At 36.4% G+C, this 27956-nt stretch overlaps 3 protein-coding genes across 3 annotated transcripts; all 3 read left to right on the top strand.

Annotated features, from left to right (window-relative positions):
* The first annotated feature begins 2950 nt into the window (after positions 1–2950).
* LOC131661954 (putative serine/threonine-protein kinase-like protein CCR3) lies at positions 2951–5672 on the top strand. Its single transcript, XM_058931618.1, has one exon. It carries the CDS (start codon positions 3161–3163, stop codon positions 5561–5563), a length of 2403 nt encoding a protein of 800 aa, XP_058787601.1. The 5' UTR covers positions 2951–3160; the 3' UTR covers positions 5564–5672.
* Positions 5673–19739: 14067 nt separating this feature from the next.
* Positions 19740–21180, top strand: LOC131656131 (two-component response regulator ORR23-like). Its single transcript, XM_058925895.1, has 5 exons — positions 19740–19893; positions 20017–20169; positions 20304–20504; positions 20643–20719; positions 20816–21180. The coding sequence occupies exons 1-5, from the start codon at positions 19782–19784 to the stop codon at positions 20888–20890; spliced, it is 618 nt and encodes a 205-aa protein (XP_058781878.1). The 5' UTR covers positions 19740–19781; the 3' UTR covers positions 20891–21180.
* A 3229-nt stretch (positions 21181–24409) lies between these two features.
* LOC131656130 (receptor-like protein 7) lies at positions 24410–27413 on the top strand. The gene has a single exon (XM_058925894.1). It carries the CDS (start codon positions 24421–24423, stop codon positions 27214–27216), a length of 2796 nt encoding a protein of 931 aa, XP_058781877.1. The 5' UTR covers positions 24410–24420; the 3' UTR covers positions 27217–27413.
* The last annotated feature ends 543 nt before the right edge of the window (positions 27414–27956 follow it).

Genomic DNA, 27956 nt, shown 5'->3' with positions numbered 1-27956 from the left:
AACTAAGAATATTGATCAGAACAAATCTTGTTCTAACATGTTCCTCTACAAAGGAAAAAGAATACTTAATGTTAGGCCATATTGAAGAAGAAATATGATGCATGATTAGTTTTTTCTGCCTTAAGTGTCTATTAATAAGCATGTAAGGCCATTGATTATTGATGATAGTTAACAACTTCAAACAAAGAAATAAACAATCAACTTTGTTTATTGTATTAATATCACTCAAAACAAGACCTCCTTTAAGCAAAAGTGAGCAACTAATCTTCCAAGATATAGGGATTAACTTTTTTACTTTCTATGTTATTTGTTCATACAAAATTTCTAATGCAAGAATCTAGTTTGGTTAGAAGATTGGTTGGTTATTCATAAATCATAAGACTATACAGAACAATGTAGTGTATAAATGACTAGACCAATTTAAACTTACTCATCATAAAAATAAAATGACTCTTCTAAGTAGCTATCATGACCAATACTCTATCTTCTATGATTTGAAAATGATGAGTTAAAGACTTTCTTTTGAATATAGGAATTCCAAGATAGTTAAACGATGTATGTCGCACAGTTAATTCAATCATATCTACAATGCGCCTTAGCCTAGATCCAAAAGTATCTTCACCGTAAAGCTTACATTTAGTTTGATTGATATGTTGACCAGAAATCTGGCCACATTCTTGATGGAGATGATTAATGACTTGAGCATTTTTCCTAATAACTTTGTAAAATATCATAAGGTTGTATGAAAAAAGGTATGGCTAGGAATGATTTTCTTATCAACTAATATGCATGTCAACTTACCTAGATCCACCAACATAGATAACAACCTACTAAATGCATCTTCAACAATGCAGATGAGCAAGGGAGATAGAGGATCTCCTTGCCTCACTTCTCTGGAGCAAGAAAAATTCTTGTAGCTTTTTTATTTATCATGATTGATAGTTTGATTGAATGTAGAATGATAAGAATATAATTACAAAACTCTTGATTAAATACAAATTGAACAATAATTTTAATAAGATATTGTCAATCTAAAGTATCAAAAAAAAATTGATGTCTATCTTTAAAGACATACTAACTCCATAGAATTTTCTATCCAACATATTAATGACTTCTGAAGTAATAATACCAATGCATTCATAATTATGTATGCTCCTAATGAAGTCTTTTTAGTGTTATGAAGCAATTTTAGGAGCTAATATGGTCAATATGTCTGTAATGATCTTAGTCGTGATTTTTTATTGAAAATTTTTAAGTGCAAGAGATATATACTGCTCAATACAATCTGATCCATGTTATTTAGCTATCAAATGCATATTGACTGAATTGAGATTAGGAAGGATCCAACCTTGTTCAAAGAATTGATAGACTTAATTGATCATGTTAGTCCCTACTATATGGTTAGCGCCCTCGTCTAAAAAAACTATTATCATGCCTCAATCTAGTGATTCTGTTACTAGCATATCCCAATTTGACTGTGTTGTGAAAAAACTTTGTATTCTTATCTTTATTCTTAAACCACATATTTCTTACCCTGTTCCACCAAAGCTGGCCATGCATATACAATATCTTATCTAACAAAATTTGAACATTTTTTATCCAATCCAAGAATATTGTAACCTGCATCATTAATCAAAATTTTGTATCTTTTTAACTTCATCAGTAGCTTGAGTGAATTTAAGATGAATATTGTCAAATGTCTCTTTCTTCCACTTCTTAAGAATAGGTTTAAGAGATCTTAACTTAGCAGATAAAACAAACATAAGGCAACCAACCACACTAGTATTCAAATTATCATCAATCATTTGTCTGCATTTATTATCTAGAGTTCAAACCTTAAGAAATTTGATTGGTCTACCCAAATCAAACCTACATTTGTTAGAATGAGAAAAAAATATAATTACTGTATAACTGATTCTTGATCAAAATGGAGCAATTGACTCTTCTCTAATTATCTAACTAGTTCTAAGTACAAATGACTATGTCAAATCTAATAAAAGAGAACATTATATTTCCTTCTATTAATTTTATTAATTAAGTGTAATAATTATCCTTAATGTCAACTTGTATACTCATTTGAAATTGTGTAAGTGTAATAGCTACCATAAATTTTATGATAATAAATTTTAGAAAGAATGTGAATACTAAGAGCTAAAGAACTAAACTACCTACCAATCGTTAGTTGGTTTAGTGGTGATTGGCTCTAGACTAGAGCTAAAGAACTAAACTACCTACCAATCGTTAGTTGGTTTAGTGGTGATTGGCTCTAGACTAGGTAGGAAGAACCACGGTTTGATCCCCCGCAACTGCGATTGGGAGGGGGCTGAAACCACATGATGCCAGAACTGACCCCCGAACCGGACTAAACCGGTGGTGATAAACCGAATAAAAAAAACTAAACTACCTTAACATATAATTTAATATCACCTTTTACAATAAAATTAATATTGAGTATTAAAAGTTTGTCAATTAAAAAAATATTTTATAACTTTTCAAATTGATCCTCCAACCTTTTTGAAATTACAAATTCAACCGAATATTTTTAAAATTCCTATTTTAAATCACCCTTCATGGTCTCCTTTATATTTTTATCTCGAAAACTTTAAAAGTTCAAAATTATAGTTAAAATAAAAAAATTAATTTTTCCTTTTCACAAAAACATTGAAACATAATATATTATTTTGATACCAAATTTAAAATTTTTATTATTAAAAAATTAAACAAAATGAACATGGCAACAAAAGGAGAATTCAGAGAATCCATGATATTATAAAGGACATTCATTTTTTACTAGTAGTCACAAGATGAAGATATTCAAAAGTTATACTCAATCAACATTTACAAAAGTTGTTAAATTTATCCAAGTCAAGTCAAGAGAATTAGTGAAGTCACAAAATCACAAAACAATGAAAAGTGATTGTTTTATAAATGTGAACCAAACACAGCCTTGAACAGTATACATAGTACAAAAGAAATTAAACATGTTCTATGCATTCCATTTTCCATAGTCCACAACTACCACCTTCAAATTTTCTACCATATCACACTAACCTTCTTCCATTTTCTTCATCTAATTCAACCTCTTCAATTCTCCATTCTCTCTGCAAATGAAGCACAAATCACCGCAACCCATCATCACCATTAATTTCCATTCTCTTTAATGAAGAAACCACCGTCTTCCACCGTCATCACATATCTCATCACCGTCACAGCTTTAATTATCCTCCATCTTTCACCGTTTTCCCATGCTTTAGGCTCCGGCACTACCATCGCCGTCACCGACTCACCTGCCACCGTCTGCGGCATCGTATCGGGCCAGTCAATACAAAACATTCAGTGTTACCGTCAAGGACAAGTCTCCTCCTTCCCCGTCTCTCCCAACGTTTCGTTCTCTTCAATCTCCGGCGGGAAGAGCTACTTCTGTGGCCTTAGGTCCGGTAACTACAGTTTACATTGTTGGGATAGTTCGTCTTCGTTTCAAAGTAAAAGACTTTACTTTAACGACTCTGTTTTGTTAGAGAATCTCGCTGTCGGAGATTCCCAGGTTTGTGCCACGGTGGTCGGAGTTGGAACGGTTCGATGCTGGAGAACCGGCAACGATTTTGAACCATCTGGGTCGGATCGGTTTGGTTCGATTTCATCTGGGTCGGGGTTCTCTTGTGGGATATTGAAAAATGGTTCACAAGTTCGGTGTTGGGGAGAGAAAACTGTTGCGGAAGGGTTACAGAATGGGTTTGGGAACATGTCTATGTTGAGTATGGTAGCTGGGGGGTCACATGTTTGTGGTTTGAATTCAGCTGGTTTTTTGGTTTGTAAAGGAAGTAACAGTTCTGGACAACTTGATGTTCCACAAGGTGGTGCTTTTGAGTTTGGTGAATTGGCACTTGGAGATGAACATGGTTGTGCTATTAGAAGATTGAATGGTTCTGTTGTTTGTTGGGGTGGAAAGGGTCAATTTTTGGTGAATTCTATTGAATCCTTTGAGTTAATTGTTTCTGCTTCGAATTTTACTTGTGGATTGACTACAACTAATTTTTCGGTTATTTGTTGGGGACCTGGTTGGTCTAATGGATCAAATGGTTCTGAATCTGTTATTCCTTTGTCTCGGATTCTTCCCGGGCCTTGTGTTCAATCTTCTTGTAGTGAATGTGGAATTTATCCTGATTCGCAATCATTGTGTTCTAGCATGAGTCGTCACATTTGCAAGGCGAATATATGTAATACTCAAATAACAAATCCGCCGCCGCCTCCGCCAGTTCAACCTCCACCTCCGGTATCTCCTCCTCGATCGTCTCGATCGAAGACATTGACGAGAGGCTTATTGGCGTTCGCAATTGTTGGATCAGTTGGTGCTTTTATTGGTGTATGCTCAATAGTTTATTGCTTATGGAAAGGTGCTTGTTTTGGTAAAAAGAAAGTTCATAATTCTGTGCAACCAACAATAACAAGAGGTAGTAGCAACAGTTCAAATACCAGCACATCTTCGATTAAATCGGCCATTATGCGTCAAGGTTCAAGAATAATGAGGCGACAGAGGAGTGGACCTTCGACAACAAAGCATCAAGAAAGGGCAGAAGAGTTTACTCTCTCCGAGCTTATAGCAGCTACCGACGGTTTCTCATTCCAGAACAAAATTGGTGCGGGAAGTTTCGGTATTGTGTATAGAGGAAAACTAACAGATGGTAGCGAGGTAGCTATTAAAAGAGGCGAAACAGGTTCCAAGGTTAAAAAGTTTCAAGAGAAAGAGAGTGCATTTGAGTCAGAATTATCCTTTTTGTCGCGGTTACACCACAAACACTTGGTTAGACTAGTTGGTTATTGCGAGGAGAAAGACGAGAGGCTTTTGGTTTACGAGTACATGAAGAATGGTTCGTTGCATAGTCATTTACATGATAAGAACAATGTAGAAAAAAGTAACAGTTTGTTGAACTCATGGAAAATGAGGATCAAAATTGCTTTGGATGCTTCAAGAGGAATAGAGTATCTGCACAACTATGCAGTTCCTTCAATAATTCATAGAGATATCAAGTCTTCGAATATTCTTCTTGACTCAACTTGGACAGCGCGAGTATCTGATTTCGGATTGTCACTGATGAGTCCAGAAGCTGATATCGATTACAAACCAACAAAAACAGTAGGAACGGTCGGTTATATCGATCCCGAGTACTATGGTTTGAATTTATTAACAGCAAAAAGCGATGTATATGGACTCGGAGTCGTATTACTCGAATTATTAACAGGAAAACGAGCTATATTTAGAAACGGTGAAGACGGAGGAAATCCATTGAGTCTAGTTGATTTCGCAGTGCCTGTTATTTTGGCCGGTGAATTGACGAAAATCTTGGACTCAAGAGTTGGATCACCGCGGGAGAGTAACGAATCGGAGGCGGTCGAGTTGATGGCGTATACGGCCGTGCATTGCGTGAATTTGGAAGGGAAAGACAGACCGACGATGGCTGATATCGTTGCGAATTTGGAGAGAGCATTGCTTATTTGTGAGGGTGATAGTAACAATGAGATTGAAAGTATTTCCAGTGTTACTATCTCTGTTGTTTCAGATTGATTGGAAACCAAATATTGAAAAATTTGTTTGATTGTTCATCATGTAACATTAAGATGTAGAATTTTGTGAAACTATACTAACTTCTAACAAGAAAAAAATGATTTGCTTAGTTTATTCTATTTTGGCAAACAAGTGTGAATAATAAACAATAGGAACATTTTCACGTGAATATTATTAGTATAAAAATGAGAGGAGAAGGTGAAAAGGTACATTAGCTTATACGAATTGGTAGTAATAATTTGGTCTGATTTAGACAAGGAAGCAACATGTGAAAAAAGGGTGTGAACACGGTTTGGAGCATGAAAACAGTATGATGAAATGCAACTATGTTTCTTCAGTGGTTAGTTGGTTGTGCTGTTTGTTTCAGCCCCACACACATACGTAGTTAATCCGTTTTCTATATGGTCCCCTACTCTCTCTGCAGCACATGCTAGTAGTTATGTCTACTTTTGTTTCTCTCTTTGAAAGGTTGTTTATGACTTAATTCCACTTTGGACACAAATGTTGACTGGATCAAAGAAATTTCATTGTGTATTGCTTCATTATTACACGGCAGGGTTGGTTTATTATTCTAGCCATCCACAAAATTTGAATTGACAAGTCTTTATACGTAGTATTCTCTAAGACTTCTGGCTAATTTCTCTAGTTTGTTTATGTGAAATATGAAACTAATGTTAGAATTAATTTTAAAATTTGATCCTTAGCGAGGTAGGAGTTGCTCCTTATATATGTGAGAGTAATCAAATCAAAGTAATTTTCATGAACGTTTATGATATGTTTTAAGGTGGATCCCGCGTCAGAGGAGAGGAGTGGTATCTACAAATATTTTGTTTCTTAAATAGAAATGTTTTCATTCGCCAGTGAGATCCGGCAAAGAATCTTTCATTTAAGACTCTAAAGATAGAGAGGATGTTCTTCTCCAAGGACGGGGATGAGATACAAAATTTCCCGACGAAAATTCAGAGATAGGGATAACGAACATATTCCTGTACCGCGGAGTTTTCATCCCACCTAAAATATTATTATATTTTTAATTAATAATTTTAAATTCACATATAAGTTTATTTGTTATTTCATATTATTCATTTCAAAAAAAATTCGAACATAATAATGAAATGCAACTGGATTAGTTTCTCTTTCTATGTTGATTTAAAATAAATATTAAGGATTGTAGAAAGAGAAACCAATCAAATCCATTAAGATCAACAAATCAAAATTTAATGGTCGTGATTCATTATTTTCATTTCTCATAATGTTGTGTGTGCTAAGCTTTGTGTATAATCTCTTAATCTTTCAATTTCATGGATTTGGAAAATATTAAGGTTTATGTTAAATTCATGAGATTTGTGCTATTAAACATGTTTTGGTATAAATTATTAGTAATATGTGCTAAATATTGGTTATAAGTACTATTACTCATTGTTGTATGAAAGTGGTTTAGAGGGGTAGAGACACCCATTTGCGGAACTGATTGCTCTGCAATTTTTCTACAAAATCGCGAGTCCGCTAAGCGAGTTCAGGCCGCTAAGCGAAGTCTGGGAGCAAAATTAAGAAATTGTGAGTCCGCTAGGCGAGATTGCGAAAATTGAACCTTTTTGTTTTACGTCTGGGGAAGTGCGTTGGGAGGCCGCTAATCGAACCCTATTATGCAGAATTTTCTGAAACTTCTAAATGTCATAACTTTGATCCGTAACTCTGTTTTATGCACCATTCGAAGCGTTAGGAAGCCAATGTAATTATCTATATGATAGAATAGGATTGGTTGACACTTATTGAATTAATTATGATGTTGTTGTGTGAATAACATGTAATTATGTATATGTGAGTTATGAATCGATGAATTGTGGATGACATTTGTTGGTATGTATGAGATATGATATCCATGATATGTGTGATTGAATTGCTAAGTGCTAATTGATGCTTTGATGATTTATTTGGAGTCATGTGGTGTAATGTGATGCAATGTTGGAAAGATGTGATTATGTAGCTTAAGAGGTTGAGAATCATCTTATTTGCATAAGTCTTGCTTAAGAGGTTCATAAATCACCTCAGGATCTCATCCTTGAAAGTGTTTGACATTAGCTTGCACTTCAAAGAATTAGATGCGCCAATGATCAGCGTTAGTGTGTCGATGACAGAGATGTGCTCTTAGATGTCGTTGTTCCCATCAGTCTTTTCTAGTGACAGTGATTGGAAGTTCTCTTGTACTTGAGCGTCCCAAATCTCATCTGAGAGATATTGGGGATTCAAGACCTCATCTTCTATCTGGAAATCTTCATGGTACCTCTCATAAAGGGTTAAGACATTTTCCTCCAAAGTGTGATTGAAGCAGAGTAATTCCTTTGTAGCAACATGCATCTCTACTAAGGTTTCTTGGTCGTTGTGGCTGGCACTGATTGTTGTGGCGGCGCTCCATCTTGTCACCATGCTGAAGAGGATGGATGAAGCAGATGAAATTTGGATTTAAGTACGGTTGCTTACCGTGAAAATTGGTAAACAAGCGCTAGTCCTCCAAAAACAAGAATCTTTGGTTACTCACAGGATCGACTAGATTGATCCTAGGACATGTTCTCTTTATTTTAAACTTTGTTCTTGGGAATGAAGAACATTTCGACAATGTTCATAATCTTGTGATAATGTTCGTTTTGATCCAAATGATTCTCTTAAGTAATCTAATAAACTTGTAAAGAAATTATGATAAAGGCAATTGAAAGTAGATTGCTATAAGTAAAATTCTTGGAATGATAAATTATAAATTGTAAAAAGTAAAGATGGTGTTTACACTTACATTCTCAAGAGACTCGTTTCTCAATAAGTAGATACTTTGAGTTTTAAGTGAGATTTTGTACAATATGAATGAACACCCCTAAATCCTAAAACTAAGACTCCTATCTATACTAAATCGAGAATAATCGTTTTCAACGGCCTTTCATTCAGAACATGCCACGTTTCGCTCGGCATGTCTTCCTTTCGCCCCAAAGTCCCACGCGTCCTCTGATAAAAACGGATAAGGACGAAAGTTGTAACGACTGTTTTTCTTTAATTATTTATTTATGTGAATTATGTGTTAATTATATGTTTAATTGATCTTATGTTGTTTTATTTGGGGATTGTTAGTAAATAATATAAGATAGTAAGTGTTGTTGATTATTGGGCCTAAGTTGGTATTAGTAAGTGAGGGGTGTTAGTTAGAGCCCATTAGTAATTTAAGATAGTAAGTGTTTAACTAAAACAAGGGTTTTAGAGGAAATAGAAATTAGAAGTTCATTTTGGGGTTTTTGGTGAAAGAAGAGAAGAGTAGAGTGAATGTAACACCCCTCTAATAACCCGCGGCAATTAAACAATTAATAAATCAGAGTAGGCATGCAAGGGGTATCACAATTCGTAAAATAATAAAAAAAACACGTCGGTACCTGTCATACATTCACTGAAAACAACTGAAATTATAACTCAACAGATAAAATCATGTTTTACACAGCGGAATTAAAGCACACAGAGTCAACATTCATCATAATGTATCTGACTCAATCAACAACCAAATAGAGTTATAACTAAACTCATACACAAACGTGTTCCCAGTGTTACATCTACCAGAGCATGACACCGACACTATAACCAAAAACAGACTTATGAGCTAATCCTCACCAAGTCACGCCGCTATCCTCAATCTGAAAAATGACAACAAGTAAGGGTGAGTCTCATCACAGTTAACCAATGTTATCACATCACAAATAATAACATGTCATAGTTATATCATTCACCCAATCGTTTCATATTCAGACAATCACCAATCATATATCCACAGACAAACAAACAATCAACACATAACGTATATAATCATGTTACAGCAGATCATGCACATGTATGAGACTGACACTATGCATGTGGTACCAATCATCACCAGTGGAATCATCCACCGACCGATCTATCATCAATTCAGAAACGGTCCTGCCAGCACCAATTCCACACAATGGGAATTCTGCCCCTCGATGAATCCTCTCATCATATAGGATTCAACTCATGTTTATGAATGCATGTAACATATATATAACATACTTTCATCATTACCAATCTATGAGTAGCATCAACTATACTCATTTCATCACCATCATCATCAATAACAAGCATGATCATATATATATATCACATCATTCAACATAGTCAATCATCGGTAAACCATAGAATCACATCACAAGGTTTACACAGTACGAAACAGTACACAAACAGGCATACCAACCGAAAGTTACACATCATCGAACTTTCCAGAAAATCACAAAACAGAAATTTCACACACAGCACGCCATACGCGTATCATATAATCCATACGCGTCCATACGCGTATCACCTTGCCTCATACGCGTATCATACGCGTTTCATCAGAATTCAAAATAGCCTGTAAACCATCACATACGCGTATCAGTTCTCCATACGCGTATCACCAGAGCTGTGTTCCTCTTTCCAAAATTCCATACGCGTATCAGCCTTGCCATACGCGTATCACCAGAATAATTTTCCTCTTTAATTATTCCCATACGCGTATGAGCATCCTCATACGCTCTCGTACGCAACACACCAGTACGTGGTTCTTGGGACAGGGCAACTGCGTATCATACGCGTATAGCCCCTTGGGAGTGTCCCCCATACGCGTATCAGCCTCATGCCATACGCGTATGACACTGTTTCATACGCGAAATGTCAGAAATGCCCAGTAACCTGCAGAATTCGACACAGTCCAAAAACCCATTCGTTCCCACTCATACCAGTCTACGAAATTGAGTCCAAAAACCAGAAAAATGCATCTAACAGTGTACGAATTCATCCACAAACAATAGCATATGATTCTCTAACCAATTCTATTCATCATATCCTAATCTATCAGTTATTAGAGATTACAGTTCAACCCCAAATGATGAACACAGATGAATATTTCAGAAATTAGAATCAATCGACCAAACAATATTCCTAATCCACATTACTACTCATAACACGATAATAGAGATTAAATGGAGAGTCCCCCCTTACCTCAGATAAGAATTCTTGATCTTTGGTCTCTCCCTCTACAGATCTCCTTCAGTTCCTCGTGTTCTCAACCCTTTGCTCTTTCACGTTCTTTCTTCCTTCCCAGTTCCAAATGTTTATGAAAATAATATAATAATTTAGTAAAAAGGATTATAAAATTACCCTCCCTCTTTTACTAATTACTCATATGGCCCAAATGCCATAAACCATTATTTTCACAAAATCCCCAATAATTCTAATTATTAATTCAATAATCCAATTAAATTAATATTAAAATTATACGGGTGTTACAGTGAAGAGAAAGAAGGGAATCTCAATATTGAAGCTAGAGTTGTCTTCAATCCAAACCTAAGGTAAGGGTGGGATTCTTTCATGCTAAAGGGATGTATGATGATGTTTTGGGTGGGATTTAATTGTATGTTGCATCCATGGAAGTTGTGTGTAGAGATGTTAAGGTCTATGAACAAATGCTTGATTTGATGATTTGAAATGTGTTTAATTGATGTTTGATGATGTTATGATGTTATAAGACCCATAATATGTGTTGTATTTATGTTGATACCATGTATTCTGTGGTTGTTCGTGATGTTTGATGTTTTCTAACTTGATTGGGTTGATTTTAGGGGTTTTGGGATGGGTTTCGTATGCTGTTTTCTGTGTTTGGGGTTTTCTGAAAATCGCCATTTCGCGCCGCGAACCCTTGTGCGCGCCGCGAACCCCTTGGCAGAAACTTTGGAAGTTCTGGATCTGCTCAGTTCGCGCCGCGACCCCTTGTTGGCGCCGCGAACTGCTTGGCAGAAAGTTGGGGATTTTTGGATTCGCTCAGTTCGCGTCGCGAACCCTGTTGGCGCCGCGAACTGCTTGGCAGAAACTTAGGAAATATTTGATTCACTCAGTTCGCGCCGCGAACCCTGTTGGTGCCGCGAACCCTGTTTTGCAGAACTTTTCCTAAACTTTGAAATGCTGTATCTTTTGAACCGTAACTCCTTTTTAAGTGCCGTTTGAACCTACGTGAAGCCCTAATTGATGTCTTTCCGTAGAATATGCTTAGTATAACTTTTAATACTCTTGGAATCTTCTTGAATTGGATTTTGTTGACATTGGATATTCGGAATTGATTATGTCGTTTAAGTTGATCATGTCGTTTACGTGGATTGTGTTGTTCGAGTCGATTATGTCGTTAAGTGTGATTGTGAATGTGAATCATTGAGTCACATTCATTGCATTGTTTGAGACGGCCCTAGTGGCAAATGTTTGAGACGGCCCTTGTGGCGAATGTTTGAGACGGCCCAATGGCAATTGTCTGAGACAGGAGTTTTACTCCAATAGTACCACATGCATTTGCATTGTTTGAGTTGCATAAGTAAAATCGTATGATGAGTCGTATTTGAATATTTATGTGCGCATAACATGAATGTTATCTTGTGTCAATTTGATGGTTGTTTTGTTGAGCATATGTGATAAATGACTATGTATGCCTTAATTGAGATTGATATTATTGTTGTCGGTAGGATGTGAATGTTGTGAATAGTAGTAAGTGATATATGTTGAGAAGTGGTGACCAATGTATGATTATTTCTCCGCTTTGAATATTATCATACGCTTCTTTATAATGATTGATATCTCACCCTTTCTGTTTGAATGTTACCCTCCGTTGGTAACGTGCAGGTAATGACGCGGAGTAGTCGTGTACCTATAGCTCGAGTCGGTGTGTGTCGATGCTCTGATACGTAGCACTCGGGGAACGTTGGATTACTTGTTTATGTTTTGGCTTCTTGTGTTTATCCTTGTTAAACTTGTCCTTATGTTATGCTGAGACTTTTTAGATGTATCGTGTCGTGTTTGGCCGTGATATTATGAGTTGTATTGTTGTTGACATATGATTTTCCGCTACGATGCGAGTACTTGATTGGCTGACAACGATTAATGATTTCGATGTTGTTCTCCTATATGTGTGTTATGTATCTAAGTGATTGAGCATGATATACGTATGTGATTTTGTTGTTTAAAATGTGACGCTCCGAATTGTTATGTTCTATTTGCTTGAATTTTGTACTCTGGTATTCCTCTTTATTGCGGGGTATATTTGGGGGGTTACATTAGTGGTATCAGAGCAGGTCGGTCTTGTCCGGCCATGTGTCGTGTCGTAGTGTAGTCTAACAAGCGTATATTGTTGTTTGTGCTGATTGCTTTTGTGTTGTAGTGAAGACTTGTGATGGCTGGGAGGAATGATGCTGCGATAGCTGCTGCTTTGGAAGCAATGGCTCAGGCTTTGGAGAACCAACCGAATGGTGGTGAGTTGGCAAAGTTTTACCAACACTATGATGGGCCGAATGGTGAGTTTTCCAAGTGCATTAAGTTTGAGAATGGGTTGCGTCCGGAGATTAAGAAAGCAATTAGTTACCAGAAGATTCGTATCTTTGCTGATTTGGTTGATTGTTGTCGGATCTATGAAGAGGATAACAATGCTCATTATCGTGTGATAAGTGAGAAGAGGGGAAAGGGTTATCAAGGTCGTGGTAAGCCTTATGAAGCTTCGAGTGGAAAGGGAGAGCAGAAAGCGGTTGAAGGTAAGAGAACTAGTGGGGGAGATGCTCCTGCTGGTATTGTATGCTTCAAGTGTGGCAAGGTTGGTCACAAGGGCACGTCGTGTAACGTTGATGCTAGAAGATGCTACCGTTGTGGGAAGTTTGGTCATGCATCGTCCGATTGTACGCATAAGGATATGGTGTGTTTCAACTGTGGTGAAGAAGGCCATATTGGAAGCAAGTGTCAGAAGCCCAAGAAGGAACAATCATGTGGGAAGGTGTTCGCCTTGTCGAGAACTCAGACCACTAGTGAGGATTCACTCATCAGAGGTACATGTTTCATTAATAGCATTCCTTTGATTACTATTATTGATACCGGTGCTACACATTGCTTTATATCTGCTGATTGTGTTGATAGATTAAATCTGGTGTTATCTGCTATGAATGGAGAAATGGTTGTCGATACTCCGGCTAAGGGATCGGTGACTACTTCTCTTGTGTGTCTTAAGTGTCCCGTGTCAATTTTCGAAAGAGACTTTCTTGTTGATTTTGTTTGCTTGCCGTTGAGAGGTTTGGATGTGATTTTGGGGATGGACTGGTTAGGGCATAACCATGTTCACATTAATTGTTTTGATAAGTCTGTGAGGTTTTCTTCTCCTGAAGAGGAAGGCTTAGAGTTGTTATCGGCCAGACAGTTTCGTTTGTTGATGAAAGAAGATGTTCAAGTGTTCGCGTTGGTTGCTTCGATGTCTGTTGAGAATCAGGCTGTAATAGAAAGGTTGAAGGTAGTATGTGAATTTCCTGAAGTTTTCCCTGATGAAATTCCCGATGTGCCGCCTGAGAGAGAAGTTGAGTTCTCCATTGATCTTGTACCTGGTACTAGACCTGTGTCTATGGCACCGTACAGGATGTCTGCATCTGAATTGTCTGAATTGAAGAAGCAATTGGAAGAGCTGCTTGAGAAGAGGTTTGTGAGACCTAGTGTGTCACCGTTGGGAGCTCCAGTGTTGTTGGTTAAGAAGAAAGATGGAAGTATGAGACTTTGTATTGATTATCGTCAGTTGAATAAGGTGACAATCAAGAACAAGTATCCACTTCCAAGAATTGATGACTTGATGGACCAATTGGTTGGTGCTCGTGTGTTTAGCAAGATTGATCTGAGGTCGGGTTACCATCAGATTAAAGTGAAAGATGAGGACATGCAGAAGACGGCTTTCAGAACACGTTATGGACATTATGAGTATTCCGTGATGCCCTTTGGTGTTACTAATGCACCTGGAGTATTTATGGAGTACATGAACCGCATTTTCCATGAGTATCTGGATCGTTTCATGGTGGTGTTCATTGATGATATTTTGATTTACTCTAAATCGGAATCAGATCATGTTGAGCATTTGAAGTTGGCATTGCAAGTCTTGAAAGAGAAGAAATTGTATGCTAAGTTGTCCAAGTGTGAGTTTTGGTTGAAAGAGGTTAGTTTTCTGGGGCATGTCATCTCGAGTGATGGTATTGCCGTGGATCCGTCTAAAGTTGATGCCGTGTTGAGATGGGAAACTCCTAAGTCGGCTACCGAGGTTCGAAGCTTTTTGGGATTAGCCGGTTATTATAGAAGGTTCATTGAAGGTTTCTCTAAGTTAGCCCTTCCGTTGACTAAGTTGACTTGTAAGGGTAAGGCTTTCGTGTGGGATGTTTATTGTGAAGGGAGCTTTGTTGAGTTGAAGAAAAGGTTGACATCGGCACCGATTTTGATATTGCCTAATCCGGAAGAATCGTTCGTGGTCTATTGTGATGCTTCTAAGATGGGTTTAGGAGGTGTGCTCATGCAAAATGGTAAAGTTGTTGCTTATGCATCAAGACAGTTGAGAGTTCATGAGAAGAACTATCCTACACATGATTTAGAACTTGCTGCTGTAGTGTTCGTGTTGAAGATTTGGAGACATTATCTTTATGGTTATAGATTTGAAGTCTTTAGCGACCATAAGAGTTTGAAGTATCTGTTTGATCAGAAGGGATTGAATATGAGACAACGAAGGTGGTTAGAACTGTTGAAAGATTATCATTTCAGTTTGAATTATCATCCAGGAAAGGCTAATGTTGTTGCCGATGCTTTGAGTCGCAAGACTTTGCATATGTCGGCAATGATGGTTAAGGAGTTAGAATTAATTGAGCAATTTTGAGATATGAGTTTGGTATGTGAAGTGACTCCTACGAGTGTTCGATTGGGTATGTTGAAGATTAACAATGATTTTCTGGATAGTGTCAGAGAAGCCCAGAAGTTGGATGTGAAATTGGTTGATTCGATGATTAGAGTCGATCAAGCTGAGAATGGTGATTTTAAGTTAGATGCGCACGGTGTGTTGAGGTTTCGTGATCGGATTTGTATACCTGATGATGTGGATTTGAAAAGATCTATTCTTGAGGAAGGTCATAGGAGTAATCTGAGTATTCATCCAGGAGCTACGAAGATGTACCAAGATTTGAAAAATTTGTTTTGGTGGCCTGGAATGAAGCGGGACATAGCTCAGTTTGTGTATGCATGTTTGACTTGTCAGAAGTCGAAGGTTGAACATCAGAAGCCTGCTGGTTTAATGCAACCGTTAGAAGTCCCTGAATGGAAATGGGATAGTATTTCCATGGATTTTGTGACAAGGTTGTCGAATACCGTGAGAGGACATGATTCGATTTGGGTGATTGTTGATAGGCTTACAAAGTCGGCTCATTTCATACCTATTAACATCACTTATCCAGTTTCGAAGTTGGCGGAAATTTATGTCCGTGTGATTGTGAAGTTGCATGGTGTTCCTTTGTGTATTGTTTCAGATAGAGATCCGAGGTTCACTTCAGATTTTTGGAAGAATTTGCAAGAGGCGTTGGGTTCTAAGTTGAGGTTGAGTTCGGCGTATCATCCTCAGGCTGATGGTCAAACGGAGAGAACGATTCAATCTTTGGAGGATTTTTTGAGATCTTATGTTCTTGAGCAGGGAGGTACGTGGGATACTTATCTTCCATTGAAGAGTTCACATACAACAATAGTTACCATTCGAGTATTGGGATGGCACCTTTTGAGGCGTTGTATGGCCGGAGATGTAGGACTCCGTTGTGTTGGCATGAATCGGGTGAGAGTGTAGTACTTGGACCTAAGATTGTGCGAGAGACTACCGAGAAGGTTAAGTTGATCCGTGAGAAGATGAAGGCTTCGCAAAGTAGGCAAAGAGTTACCATGACAAGAGGAGGAAAGATTTAGAATTCCAAGTTGGTGACCATGTATTTTTAAGAGTTTCGCCAACGACTGGTGTGGGAAGAGCCTTGAAGTCGAAGAAGCTAACTCCTCGTTTTATCGGACCATATCAAATTTTTGAGAGAGTTGGTAATGTGGCGTATAGAGTGGCCTTACCACCTAATCTTTCGAATTTGCATGACGTGTTTCATGTGTCGGAACTTCGAAAGTATGTTTCGGATCCTTCGCATGTGATTCATATGGACGATGTGCAAGTGCGGTATAATCTCACGGTGGAGACTATGCATATAAGGATTGAGGATCGCGAGATGAAGACGCTTAGAGGCAAAGAGATTGCTTTGGTGAAGGTCGTTTGGTCGGGTGCTACCGGTGAAAGTATGACGTGGGAATTGGAAAGCAAGATGCGCGAGTCGTATCCTGAGTTATTCGATTGAGGTAATTTTCGAGGACGAAAATATTCTAAGTGGGGGAGAGTTGTAACGACCGTTTTTCTTTAATTATTTATTTATGTGAATTATGTGTTAATTATATGTTTAATTGATCTTATGTTGTTTTATTTGGGGATTGTTAGTAAATAATATAAGATAGTAAGTGTTGTTGATTATTGGGCCTAAGTTGGTATTAGTAAGTGAGGGGTGTTAGTTAGAGCCCATTAGTAATTTAAGATAGTAAGTGTTTAACTAAAACAAGGGTTTTAGAGGAAATAGACATTAGAAGTTCATTTTGGGGTTTTCGGTGAAAGAAGAGAAGAGTAGAGTGAAGAGAAAGAAGGGAATCTCAATATTGAAGCTAGAGTTGTCTTCAATCCAAACCTAAGGTAAGGGTGGGATTCTTTCATGCTAAAGGGATGTATGATGATGTTTTGGGTGGGATTTAATTGTATGTTGCATCCATGGAAGTTGTGTGTAGAGATGTTAAGGTCTATGAACAAATGCTTGATTTGATGATTTGAAATGTGTTTAATTGATGTTTGATGATGTTATGATGTTATAAGACCCATAATATGTGTTGTATTTGTGTTGATACCATGTATTCTGTGGTTGTTCGTGATGTTTGATGTTTTCCAACTTGATTGGGTTGAGTTTAGGGGTTTTGGGATGAGTTTCGTATGCTGTTTTCTGTGTTTGGGGTTTTCTGAAAAACGCCAGTTCGCGCCGCGAACCCTTGTGCGCGCCGCGAACCCCTTGGCAGAAACTTTGGAAGTTCTGGATCTGCTCAGTTCGCGCCGCGACCCCTTGTTGGCGCCGCGAACTGCTTGGCAGAAATTTGGGGATTTTTGGATTCGCCCAGTTCGCGCCGCGAACCCTGTTGGCGCCGCGAACTGCTTGGCAGAAACTTAGGAAATATTTGATTCACTCAGTTTGCTCCGCGAACCCTGCTGGCGCCGCGAAACCTGTTTTGCAGAACTTTTCCTAAACTTTGAAATGCTGTATCTTTTGAACCGTAACTCCTTTTTAAATGTTGTTTGAACCTACGTGAAGCCCTAATTGATGTCTTTCCGTAGAATATGCTTAGTATAACTTTGAATACTCTTGGAATCTTCTTGAATTGGATTTTGTTGACATTGGATATCCGGAATTGATTATGTCGTTTAAGTTGATCATGTCGTTTACGTGGATTGTGTTGTTCGAGTCGATTATGTCGTTAAGTGTGATTGTGAATGTGCATCATTGAGTCACATTCATTGCATTGTTTGAGACGGCCCTAGTGGCAAATGTTTGAGACGACCCTTGTGGCGAATGTTTTAGACGGCCCAATGGCAATTGTCTGAGACGGGAGTTTTACTCCAATGGTACCACATGCATTTGCATTGTTTGAGTTGCATAAGTAAAATCGTATGATGAGTCGTATTTGAATATTTGTGTGCGCATAACATGAATGTTATCTTGTGTCAATTTGATGGTTGTTTCGTTGAGCATATGTGATAAATGACTATGTATGTCTTAATTGAGATTGATATTATTGTTGTCGGTAGGATGTGAATGTTGTGAATAGTAGTAAGTGATATATGTTGAGAAGTGGTGACCGATGTATGATTATTTCTCCGATTTGAATATTATCATACGCTTCTTTATAATGATTGATATCTCACCCTTTCTGTTTGAATGTTACCCTCCGTTGGTAACGTGCAGGTAATGACGCGGAGTAGTCGTGTACCTATAGCTCGAGTCGGTGTGTGTCGATGCTCTGATACGTAGCACTCGGGGAACGTTGGATTACTTGTTTATGTTTTGGCTTCTTGTGTTTATCCTTGTTAAACTTGTCCTTATGTTATGCTGAGACTTTTTAGATGTACCATGTCGTGTTTGGCCGTGATATTATGAGTTGTATTGTTGTTGACATATGATTTTCCGCTGCGATGCGAGTACTTGATTGGCTGACAATGATTAATGATTTCGATGTTGTTCTCCTATATGTGTGTTATGTATCTAAGTGATTGAGCATGATATACGTATGTGATTTTGTTGTTTAAAATGTGACGCTCCGAATCGTTATGTTCTATTTGCTTGAATTTTGTACTCTGGTATTCCTCTTTATTGCGAGGTATATTTGGGGTGTTACAAAAGTCAGTTATCCTTCATTCAAATTCAAACTACTCCGTCGAATGCCACATCCTTGTTCGTCGAACAAGTATAAAACTTAGAAAATATTTCTAAGTCCACGTTTTGATGTTTTGATGTTCAACACTTTTTTCTTACAAAGAGTGATTTCGACGAGATTTAGGTAAACATGCTATTTTTTGTTGAAAAGCTTACAATATCTTAAGAGATGTTTTTTCTCTTCTCTATTAGGATAATGTGGTGTCGAAAACCTCAACTAACAATGGTCTAGATTAGTTTTATCGAGACCCAAGAGTTCACTCTAATTGTACTTTTGAAATATAATAACAGGATAGTGTGCTCACATGTTTGATAGCAAGAGACTATGTATGCCCGAGTTTGATGAAATTAGTGAATCCATCTTCAAGGTCTAAGATTGGAGTACTTATTGAAGGCTCCTTGAGCCGGGCAAAAAGGAAAGAAATTGTTATCTCTAACTTCTGACGGATACAAGAGTAGGGGAAGACCGATTCTTCCTCAAATCTTGGAGGAACGATTTTTCCCTTTGATTATCACTTCCTAAACCAATATTCCATAGACACCTCATAGTTCACTTGTGATAAAACGGTGAAGTACAGATCCGAGTTCGAACCGGGCTTCAGTTGTCCTACTTTACCATTTTAATATTACTTTTACCTTTTAAAATGGAAACCACTAGGATTCCAATAGAGCTTCTTTACTAGTACATCCACTCTACTTTTTGAATTATTGCAGATTCCACTTTCACGGAAACAATAACACACCATTTTTTAGCCTCCAATTATTATTCATGCATTCTCATTACAGAACAATACTCTATGAGTGAATGAGTGAATAGATAGTGAAGAATAATAATGGATGATTCCAGAGAGCTGTTTCCCATCGGAATGCGTATTCTTGCAGTTGACCATGATCCCTCTAGCCTTCAAGTTTTAGAAACTCTTCTCCAAACATATCAATACCATGGTTTACTTTTTTCCCTAGATTCGGATTTGTTTTTTTCTTTGTTTGTTTTTCATGTATATGCACAATTTTATGTCCAAATTATGTGTATAACGTATGATGATAGTAATTGATTGGCGGTTGCAGTAACCACGACTAATCAAGCAATAACGGCATTGGCTATGTTGCAAGAAAACCAAGACAACTTTGACCTGGTAATCATTGATGTGAACATACCAGACATGGATGCATTTAAGTTTCTTGAACTTGTAGGACTTGAGATGGACCTTCCTGTCATAAGTAAGTCTTGTTCATCTTTTTTTCTTTCCATTTTATTCATTTTGTCTATAGATTATCGGTTACGGTTACTGCTATAATTATTAATCAATGATTGTTTTAATGAACCTTTATTGTCATAAAATGTTTGATTCCAGTGTTGTCTGTATGCGGTGATACAAATCTGCTGATGAAAGGAATTTCCCACGGTGCATGTGATTATCTGCTAAAACCTGTGAGATTAGAGGAGCTAAGGAACATTTGGCAGCATGTAGTTAGGAGGAACAGGTCCGGAGTTGTTTGGTCTGTCGAGTTGCATCGCAATTTTGTCGCTGCTATTAATCACCTAGGCATTGACAGTATGTTTTCTTGTTCTTCACTCTACCTAGAACAATTTTTTGTATAATTTTCTCATATTATTACAAATGTTATGAAGTTTTTCATTACTGAATTTGAGTGAGCCTCATGATTTATGATATTGTTATTTTTACTGGCAGAGGCTGTACCCAAAAAAGTTCTGGATACGATGAATGTCGAAAATATTACAAGGGAGAACGTAGCTAGTCATCTCCAGGTATTTTTCTAGTTCTTTACTCTTTGGTTTAAATTATTTAATATAAGTTAAATCATTCCTTTCACAGATTGTGTCTTGTTTATGAAATGGCTGCAGAAGTATAGACCTTATCTGAAAAGAATTAGCTGTGTTACAAACCAACAAGCTAGTATGGTGCCAAGTATTTTCTGAAAACTAATGAGCATTTTTCCATAGATGATGATTATGTAGGATGTGGTGGATGGGAAGCTTGGTTGAAACTGCTTTGCTGGTAATGACTAATGAGATTGAGGTTGCTTTGTTGGTAATGAGGCTGTGGTGCATGTACTTTGTTTCCTTATTTATTTTAATTTTTGACTTTTGTTAGGGTTGTAGTTTGTATCTCAGACTTGTTTGTTGTAAAATTATGTTCAAGTGTCCTTTGGGTTGTGTATGCTTTATGCTTAAAGAACTACATATCACTCAATCTAATATCTTTAATAGATTCTATCTAATTATTTATATTTTTTAATAATTTAAGACACTCGAGACTCGACTGCATTTTATAAATATCCATGACATTCATTAAAAAATTTAAATTGAGTCTCAATTATCCTACTACATACTCACAAGTATATGTAAAAAGCAAACTAAACAGTTAAAGCACCGTGGCTTTTTTTGACTACGATGACATTGGTAAATCACATTCTCTATAATAAAATATTCATTTCCACTAACACATTTACATTGAAATTGGTGTAACACCCACCGATGTGTATGCTCTAACATTATATTTGTCTTCACATTGTAGTTTGGCGTGTATTCATGAAAAGAAGACCTTCTCTCTTTCCCTATTGTAGGTTGATAACATAGAAGAGGCGGACTGGTTCTAACTCTTAAAATTAAATTCAAACAAAGAATTAGATTTGTTCCTAAATTCAAATACAAACTAAGACTAATTGTCATTCTCATTATGATTCTCATGGATATTTGACGAAGGTTTCCACTATCTTCGATGATTCACCGAGTTTTTTGAAATTTCTTCGGAAGGATGATTCTTTAAGAATTTTAAGCTCTATAGAGTGTGTTTTTTTCTTTCTTTTTTCTTTTGGGCTTAGGTCCTCTCTAATCAAAACAAAAATTTAAATTCAAACAAAGAGCTATATCTATTCCTAAAGTCAAATACAATTAACATTGATTCTCATTGTGACTCTTAGACTTAAATTCAAATAAAGAGTTAGATTTATACCAAAATTCAAATACAATTAAGATTGATTCTCATTCTGACTCTTAGAATTAAATTCAAACAAAGAGTTATGTCTATTCCTAAATTCAAATAAAAATAAGATTGATTCTCATTCTAACTCTTAGAATTAAATTTAAACAAAGAGCTAGATGTATTCATAAATTCAAATACAATTAAGATTGATTCTCATTCAGGTCGGTCCAATACATACGGAGGCCCGAGGTAAAAATAATAAAACGCGTTCTTTTTTAAAAAATAATATAAATATTTTGTAGATTAATTGTCTGTTAGGCATTAAAACTCACAATAATCACTAAACTACCTGTTAAATATTGCTTATTTTAAAACATAATTAAATATTATTTATTTCATTAAATTTATATAAAGCCCAAAATAAAATTGGGGTCCCAAATTATTTGAGACCTTGTGCTATGGCTCTCCCTGCACATGCACAGGCATGTACTCATTCATTCTAAAGTATTTATAGTTCAAAATCCCATCCGAGAGATTAAGGAATTTTAAAATAAATGTTTGCTTTCTTGATTTGCCTTAAAAAAACATTTGACCCTTAACGGGCTCATGCTTGAGAAGTTGTGTACATGTCCAATTTTTTTGGCCTGGTTATCTCAAGTGGCTCGGATTCTTTCCAGACTAAACGGAGCTCGCTCTGATTGATGACATGTCAAGAAAAACAAGGTCGGGCTAAAACAATAGATGGGCTAGGTTAGTCCAGTCGGCTAAGGCTAATACGGGGAAGTATTTGATTGAGATGTGATAGAGAACGCATTTATGGATGATTGAGAATATTGTGGCTTGGGATATGAAAAATCAAGCTTGATTCTCAATCCCCAATAAGAGGTCATATGAATCAGGGATAATCACATTCAATTAATTCTGATGGGCTTTATGTGTAGGATGAATCACAATCGCTATATAAGGACAAAAACACAAGGAGAAAAGCTATATACATTCACAAGAGGAGGCGGAATTGGTTTTAGCTTAAGTTCATGAAGACGTATGTGAAAGCCACATCGGTGGGAGAGCTTTGGCAAATAAACTTCAAAGGGCCAAATACTATTGACCAAGCATGTTGCGAGACGGTGTGAAATTCATATATTAATGTGACAAATGTCAGAGATTCTCGAACTTCATCCACACCCCTGTATAGATATTGCACTCAGTTACTTCACTTTGATCTTTCAATCAATGGGGAGTGGATATCTTATGGTCCTTGCCACTAACCCTGGTCCAACTCAAATATCTACTGGTTGGGATGAATTACTTCACTAAATGGATAGAAGCATAAACAGCAGTAAAAATAACAGCAGAGCGGGTGCAACACTTCTATTTAAGGAGTATCATTATAGGACCGACTTGCCAAAATCATTGTTTTCAACCATAGGACATAGTTCGCCAATTCATATGTAGTCGAGTTCTATCAACCATAATGAATCTTGACGGAGTTTATCTCAGTTGAACATCTATAATCGAATGGACAAGCAGAAACAACCAATAAAATCATACTCTTCAAGATGAGAAAGAAACTAGAAGAGGCCAAGGGACTTTAGGCCGAACTGCTACATGGGATATTATGGTCATATCACACAACCCCTTACTCAACGACTAAGGAGACCCCTTTCAAGATGAACTACACTTTGAATGTGATGCTAACATTTAATCTCTCACTCATCATGACTCTGCATTTCGAAATAAAATATACAATGTGAGCTGATACTAAATGTCAGAATTAGTAGGATAACTAATAGTCTTGAGCTCTTAATTTTGCATAAATTCAATTAAAGTTTAATTAGAGTTTTTTTCAATCTAGTAGTTCTTGCATAACTAATTAATAATAGAACATTCAATTTAATAAAATGTGTGTAAACAAATAATTGGATATAAATTGAAGTTATAATTTTAATTTAATGATAAGAAATTTTTTTAGAGTGACAAATCACCCCAATTATTGTTTAGACAATTCAAGTTTTTAATTTTTATATTGTTCTTTGATGATATTTATTTTTTCTTACCTGTGGCATAGTTTGTTTGATAAATAATTGTATTAAATGCTATTTTGTTGGCTTTACAGTTTACACGGTCCTTAATGTATGAGTGTTTCTCACTTAGTGAGGAGTTTTTTCTTGCAATTTCTTAAGATGTGAATGATTACGAACATTACTAGGAAGAAACCTTGAGAAGAAAGGATTGAATCATTCAAATTAAAGTCAATCACAATTTTGTATCACACAAAGTCACAAAAATGACCCTACAATACAATGTTTAGGGAATACTTATGCCTAGCCCCATTCGCAAGGTAACGAAGACTTCCAAGTCTTCTTGAGAGTTTTTTTATTCTAACTACTACAGAAGAATCTCTTAATAATCTTTTCCACACTGCTCTTGTTCAACGAAACTTCTATTAGTATACTTTTGCAGCCTTAAACTACATCTATAAGAATATCACTTGTCACAAAACTCGGAGCAAGTAGAGATAACAATGAAAACTACATTGCTTTCATTCCTTCTCTGCTACTACTTCATATATCACACTCTTGCTTCTTTCAAATGTCTCCAAGATCAACAATCATTGTTGCTCCAACTAAAATACAATCTCACATTTGATCCTCGACGTTCCACCAAACTAAATTTGTGGAATGAAAACACTGCTTGCTGTAATTGGAGTGGTGTAACGTGTGACAATGCGGGACATGTTATTGGCCTTGATCTTAGTGAAGAATCAATCTCTGGTGGAATTCATAAGGCAACTAGTCTTTTTAGTTTCCAATATCTCCAAAAACTGAATTTGGCTTATAACAATTTCCATTCACCCATTCCATCAGGGTTCAGCAAGTTGGTGATGTTGAATTATCTAAATTTGTCATATTCTTACATTGTAGGGAATATTCCTATGGAGATTTCAAAGCTTACAAGGTTAGTTACTCTTGATCTCTCTTCTCATGGTAGCTTTTCAAAAGAACAAGGGCCGACAATTTATAACCGAAATCTACCAACATTTCTCCAAAATCTTACCAGTCTTAGACAATTGTATCTTGACCGGATTAGTATATCTACTATGGGAGGGGAATGGGGAAATGCTTTGTTGCCGCTGCGGGATCTACAAGAGTTGAGTATGTCTCAATGTGATCTATCAGGACCTCTTGATTCTTCCCTCACAAAACTAGTGAACCTATCTGTCATTGTTCTTGTTGGCAACAATTTTTCATCTGTGGTTCCAGAAACATTTGCCAATTTGCAAAAACTAACCACCCTGAGTCTTTATGATTGTGGATTGATTGGTACATTTCCACAAAAGATCTTTCAAATTGAAACACTTTCACTAATTGATTTATCAAGAAACTACAATCTACACGGGTCGTTTCCAGACTACTCAATGAGTAAATCTCTTTACAACATTAATTTGAAATACACACAATTCTCTGGAACAATTCCACACACTATTAGCAACATGAGATTCTTATCTCATTTGGATCTTTCTTATTGTCAATTTAATGGAACACTTCCCAACTCAATGTCAAAACTCTCACACCTTACTTACGTCGACCTTTCTCATAACAGGTTGAATGGATCATTGCAGCTAGATGAGGTTTTGAAGCTTAGAAATTTAACTACACTAACCCTTTCTCACAACAACATATCAATCATTGAGAATGTTGCAAATGTTGATTTGTCTTCAATTCCCAACTTTAATGTTTTGGGCTTGGCATCCTGCAACTTGAAAACTTTTCCAAAGTTCTTGATAAATCAATCCACATTGACCTATCTAGACCTTTCAAATAACCAAATCCAAGGAAAAATACCAAACTGGATATGCAAATTACAAGATCTTCATTCACTTAATATTTCTCACAATCTTCTCACTAATTTTGAAGGATCTTTTCAAATTCTTACTTCCAAATTTAAATTTCTTGACCTTCATAACAACAAACTGCAGGGATCGATACCTGCTTTTCCTAAATATGCCTATTTTTTAGACTACTCAAGCAATAATTTTTCAACTGTCCCACAATATATTGGTAGTAACTTATCATTCATGAAATTCCTATCTTTTTCTAACAATAATTTACATGGAAGCCTCCCTGATTACCTATGCAATGCTTCAGAACTTCAACTCCTAGATATTTCCTTCAACAACTTTTCTGGAACAATTCCTCCATGTTTAATCACAATGACTACCCTTGCAGCATTAAATGTGGAGAAGAACATTCTCACTGGCCCCATACCAGATATGTTTCCAAATTCTTGTGTTGTAACCAGATTGAACTTCCATGGAAATCAATTACAAGGGGCAATCCCTAGGTCTCTATCCCACTGCTCATCATTAGAGGTATTGGACATTGGATCAAACCAAATTGTTGATCATTTTCCATGCTTCTTAAATGACATACTAACACTTAGTGTCTTGGTTTTGAGGAATAACAAATTTCATGGCTCTATAGAATGTTCAGAAAATAAACCTTGGAAATCGATTCAAATAGTGGACATTGCTTTCAACAATTTCAACGGAAAACTACCTAAAAAGTATTTTACAACTTGGGAAAGAATGATATATGATGAAGATGTTGCACGTGACATCAACTACGAGATGTTACGGGACTACTCATATTATGATGATAGTGTTACGGTTACATGTAAAGGCCAAGAACAGAAGTTGGTTAAAATTCGAAAAATTTTCAAAGTCATTGATTTCTCATCCAATTTTTTTGAAGGGCCAATACCTCTGTCGTTGATGGACTTCAAAGCACTTTACGTTTTGAATTTTTCAAACAATGGTCTTACAGGTGAGATCCCATCTTCGATAGGGAACATGAAACAGTTAGAGTCATTAGACTTCTCAAACAACTATTTGGTTGGTGAAATTCCAGTGCAACTAGCAAATTTGTCATTCCTTTCATATTTGAACCTTTCCTTCAATCATTTGGAAGGGAAGATCCCAACAGGTACTCAACTTCAAACATTTCAAGCTTCTTCCTTTGTAGGAAATGATGGACTATATGGCCCTCCATTGATTGAAAGAACTGATGGTAAGAGGAAGGACTTGCATCCACAACCAACATGTGAAAGGCTAGTGTGTTCAATAGACTGGAACTTTTTAAGTGTAGAATTGGGATTTGTTTTTGGATTCGGAATGCTCATTGGCCCAATCATATTTTGGAAGAAATGGAGGGTAGGTTATTGGAAACTTGCAGACAAAATTCTCTGTAAAATGTTTCCTTGGATGTACCTTGAATATGAAACCCACAGAGGACAAACCTACACAGTTTTAAGGTGGTAGTGACATTAAAATCTAATGTGTGTGCTAATTAGTATAATAGTATTTTATATTTTCAACTCTGTTGTTCTTTACATATACTTCTATGTTATATGATGATATTGTTCATGTTGTATTAAATTTGAATAAGATAATATTAGATGACATTTTCAATCTTATTTGTATTTTCTAAATGAAAGATTTTCAAAATCTGAGATTGATTGTGGCATGTTAAATAAACTAGACATTAGAAAAAGGCAAGTGTACTTTTTACTGTATTTTATTGTTTGTATTTTAGAATAACATGATTCAGATTCTTTGATTGAAAGTGGAGTTGATAAAACGAAAGATGATTGTTTAAAACGCTGAAAACATATAGTGCATTGAAATCAATCAGCACCTCTAGTATAGGTTCTTCGAAAAGATTGGATGACAAGTCAATGGAAGTGAAGCTGTTAAAATTTTAAAGAACTTAAGTTGTTGTTGACCTTTGCAATTTATCTTTAAATCAACTTGGTTTTCATAGAAGAATGAATGAAGGATGCTTCCCTGTAAAATAGTATATTTGACAAAGAACCTGAAATTGGACGTGGCTTAACTATAAATCAACTAAATGGGCTTAAAACAAGCGGTCTGTACAAACCGGAATAAAACTGCTCAAACCGCTTTGAGTCGGACATAACTGGAACTAATTTTGGTACACCATCTGGTGCAGAAAGAAATCTTAAAAGTATCTTAAAACACAATAAGTTAAACCAAGTAGA

This window comes from Vicia villosa, linkage group LG3 (assembly GCF_029867415.1).
Source record: "Vicia villosa cultivar HV-30 ecotype Madison, WI linkage group LG3, Vvil1.0, whole genome shotgun sequence".
NCBI classification, from domain to species: domain Eukaryota; kingdom Viridiplantae; phylum Streptophyta; class Magnoliopsida; order Fabales; family Fabaceae; genus Vicia; species Vicia villosa.
The sequence above is the reverse complement of the archived record's forward strand: the minus strand, read 5'-3'. Positions and strand labels throughout refer to the sequence as shown.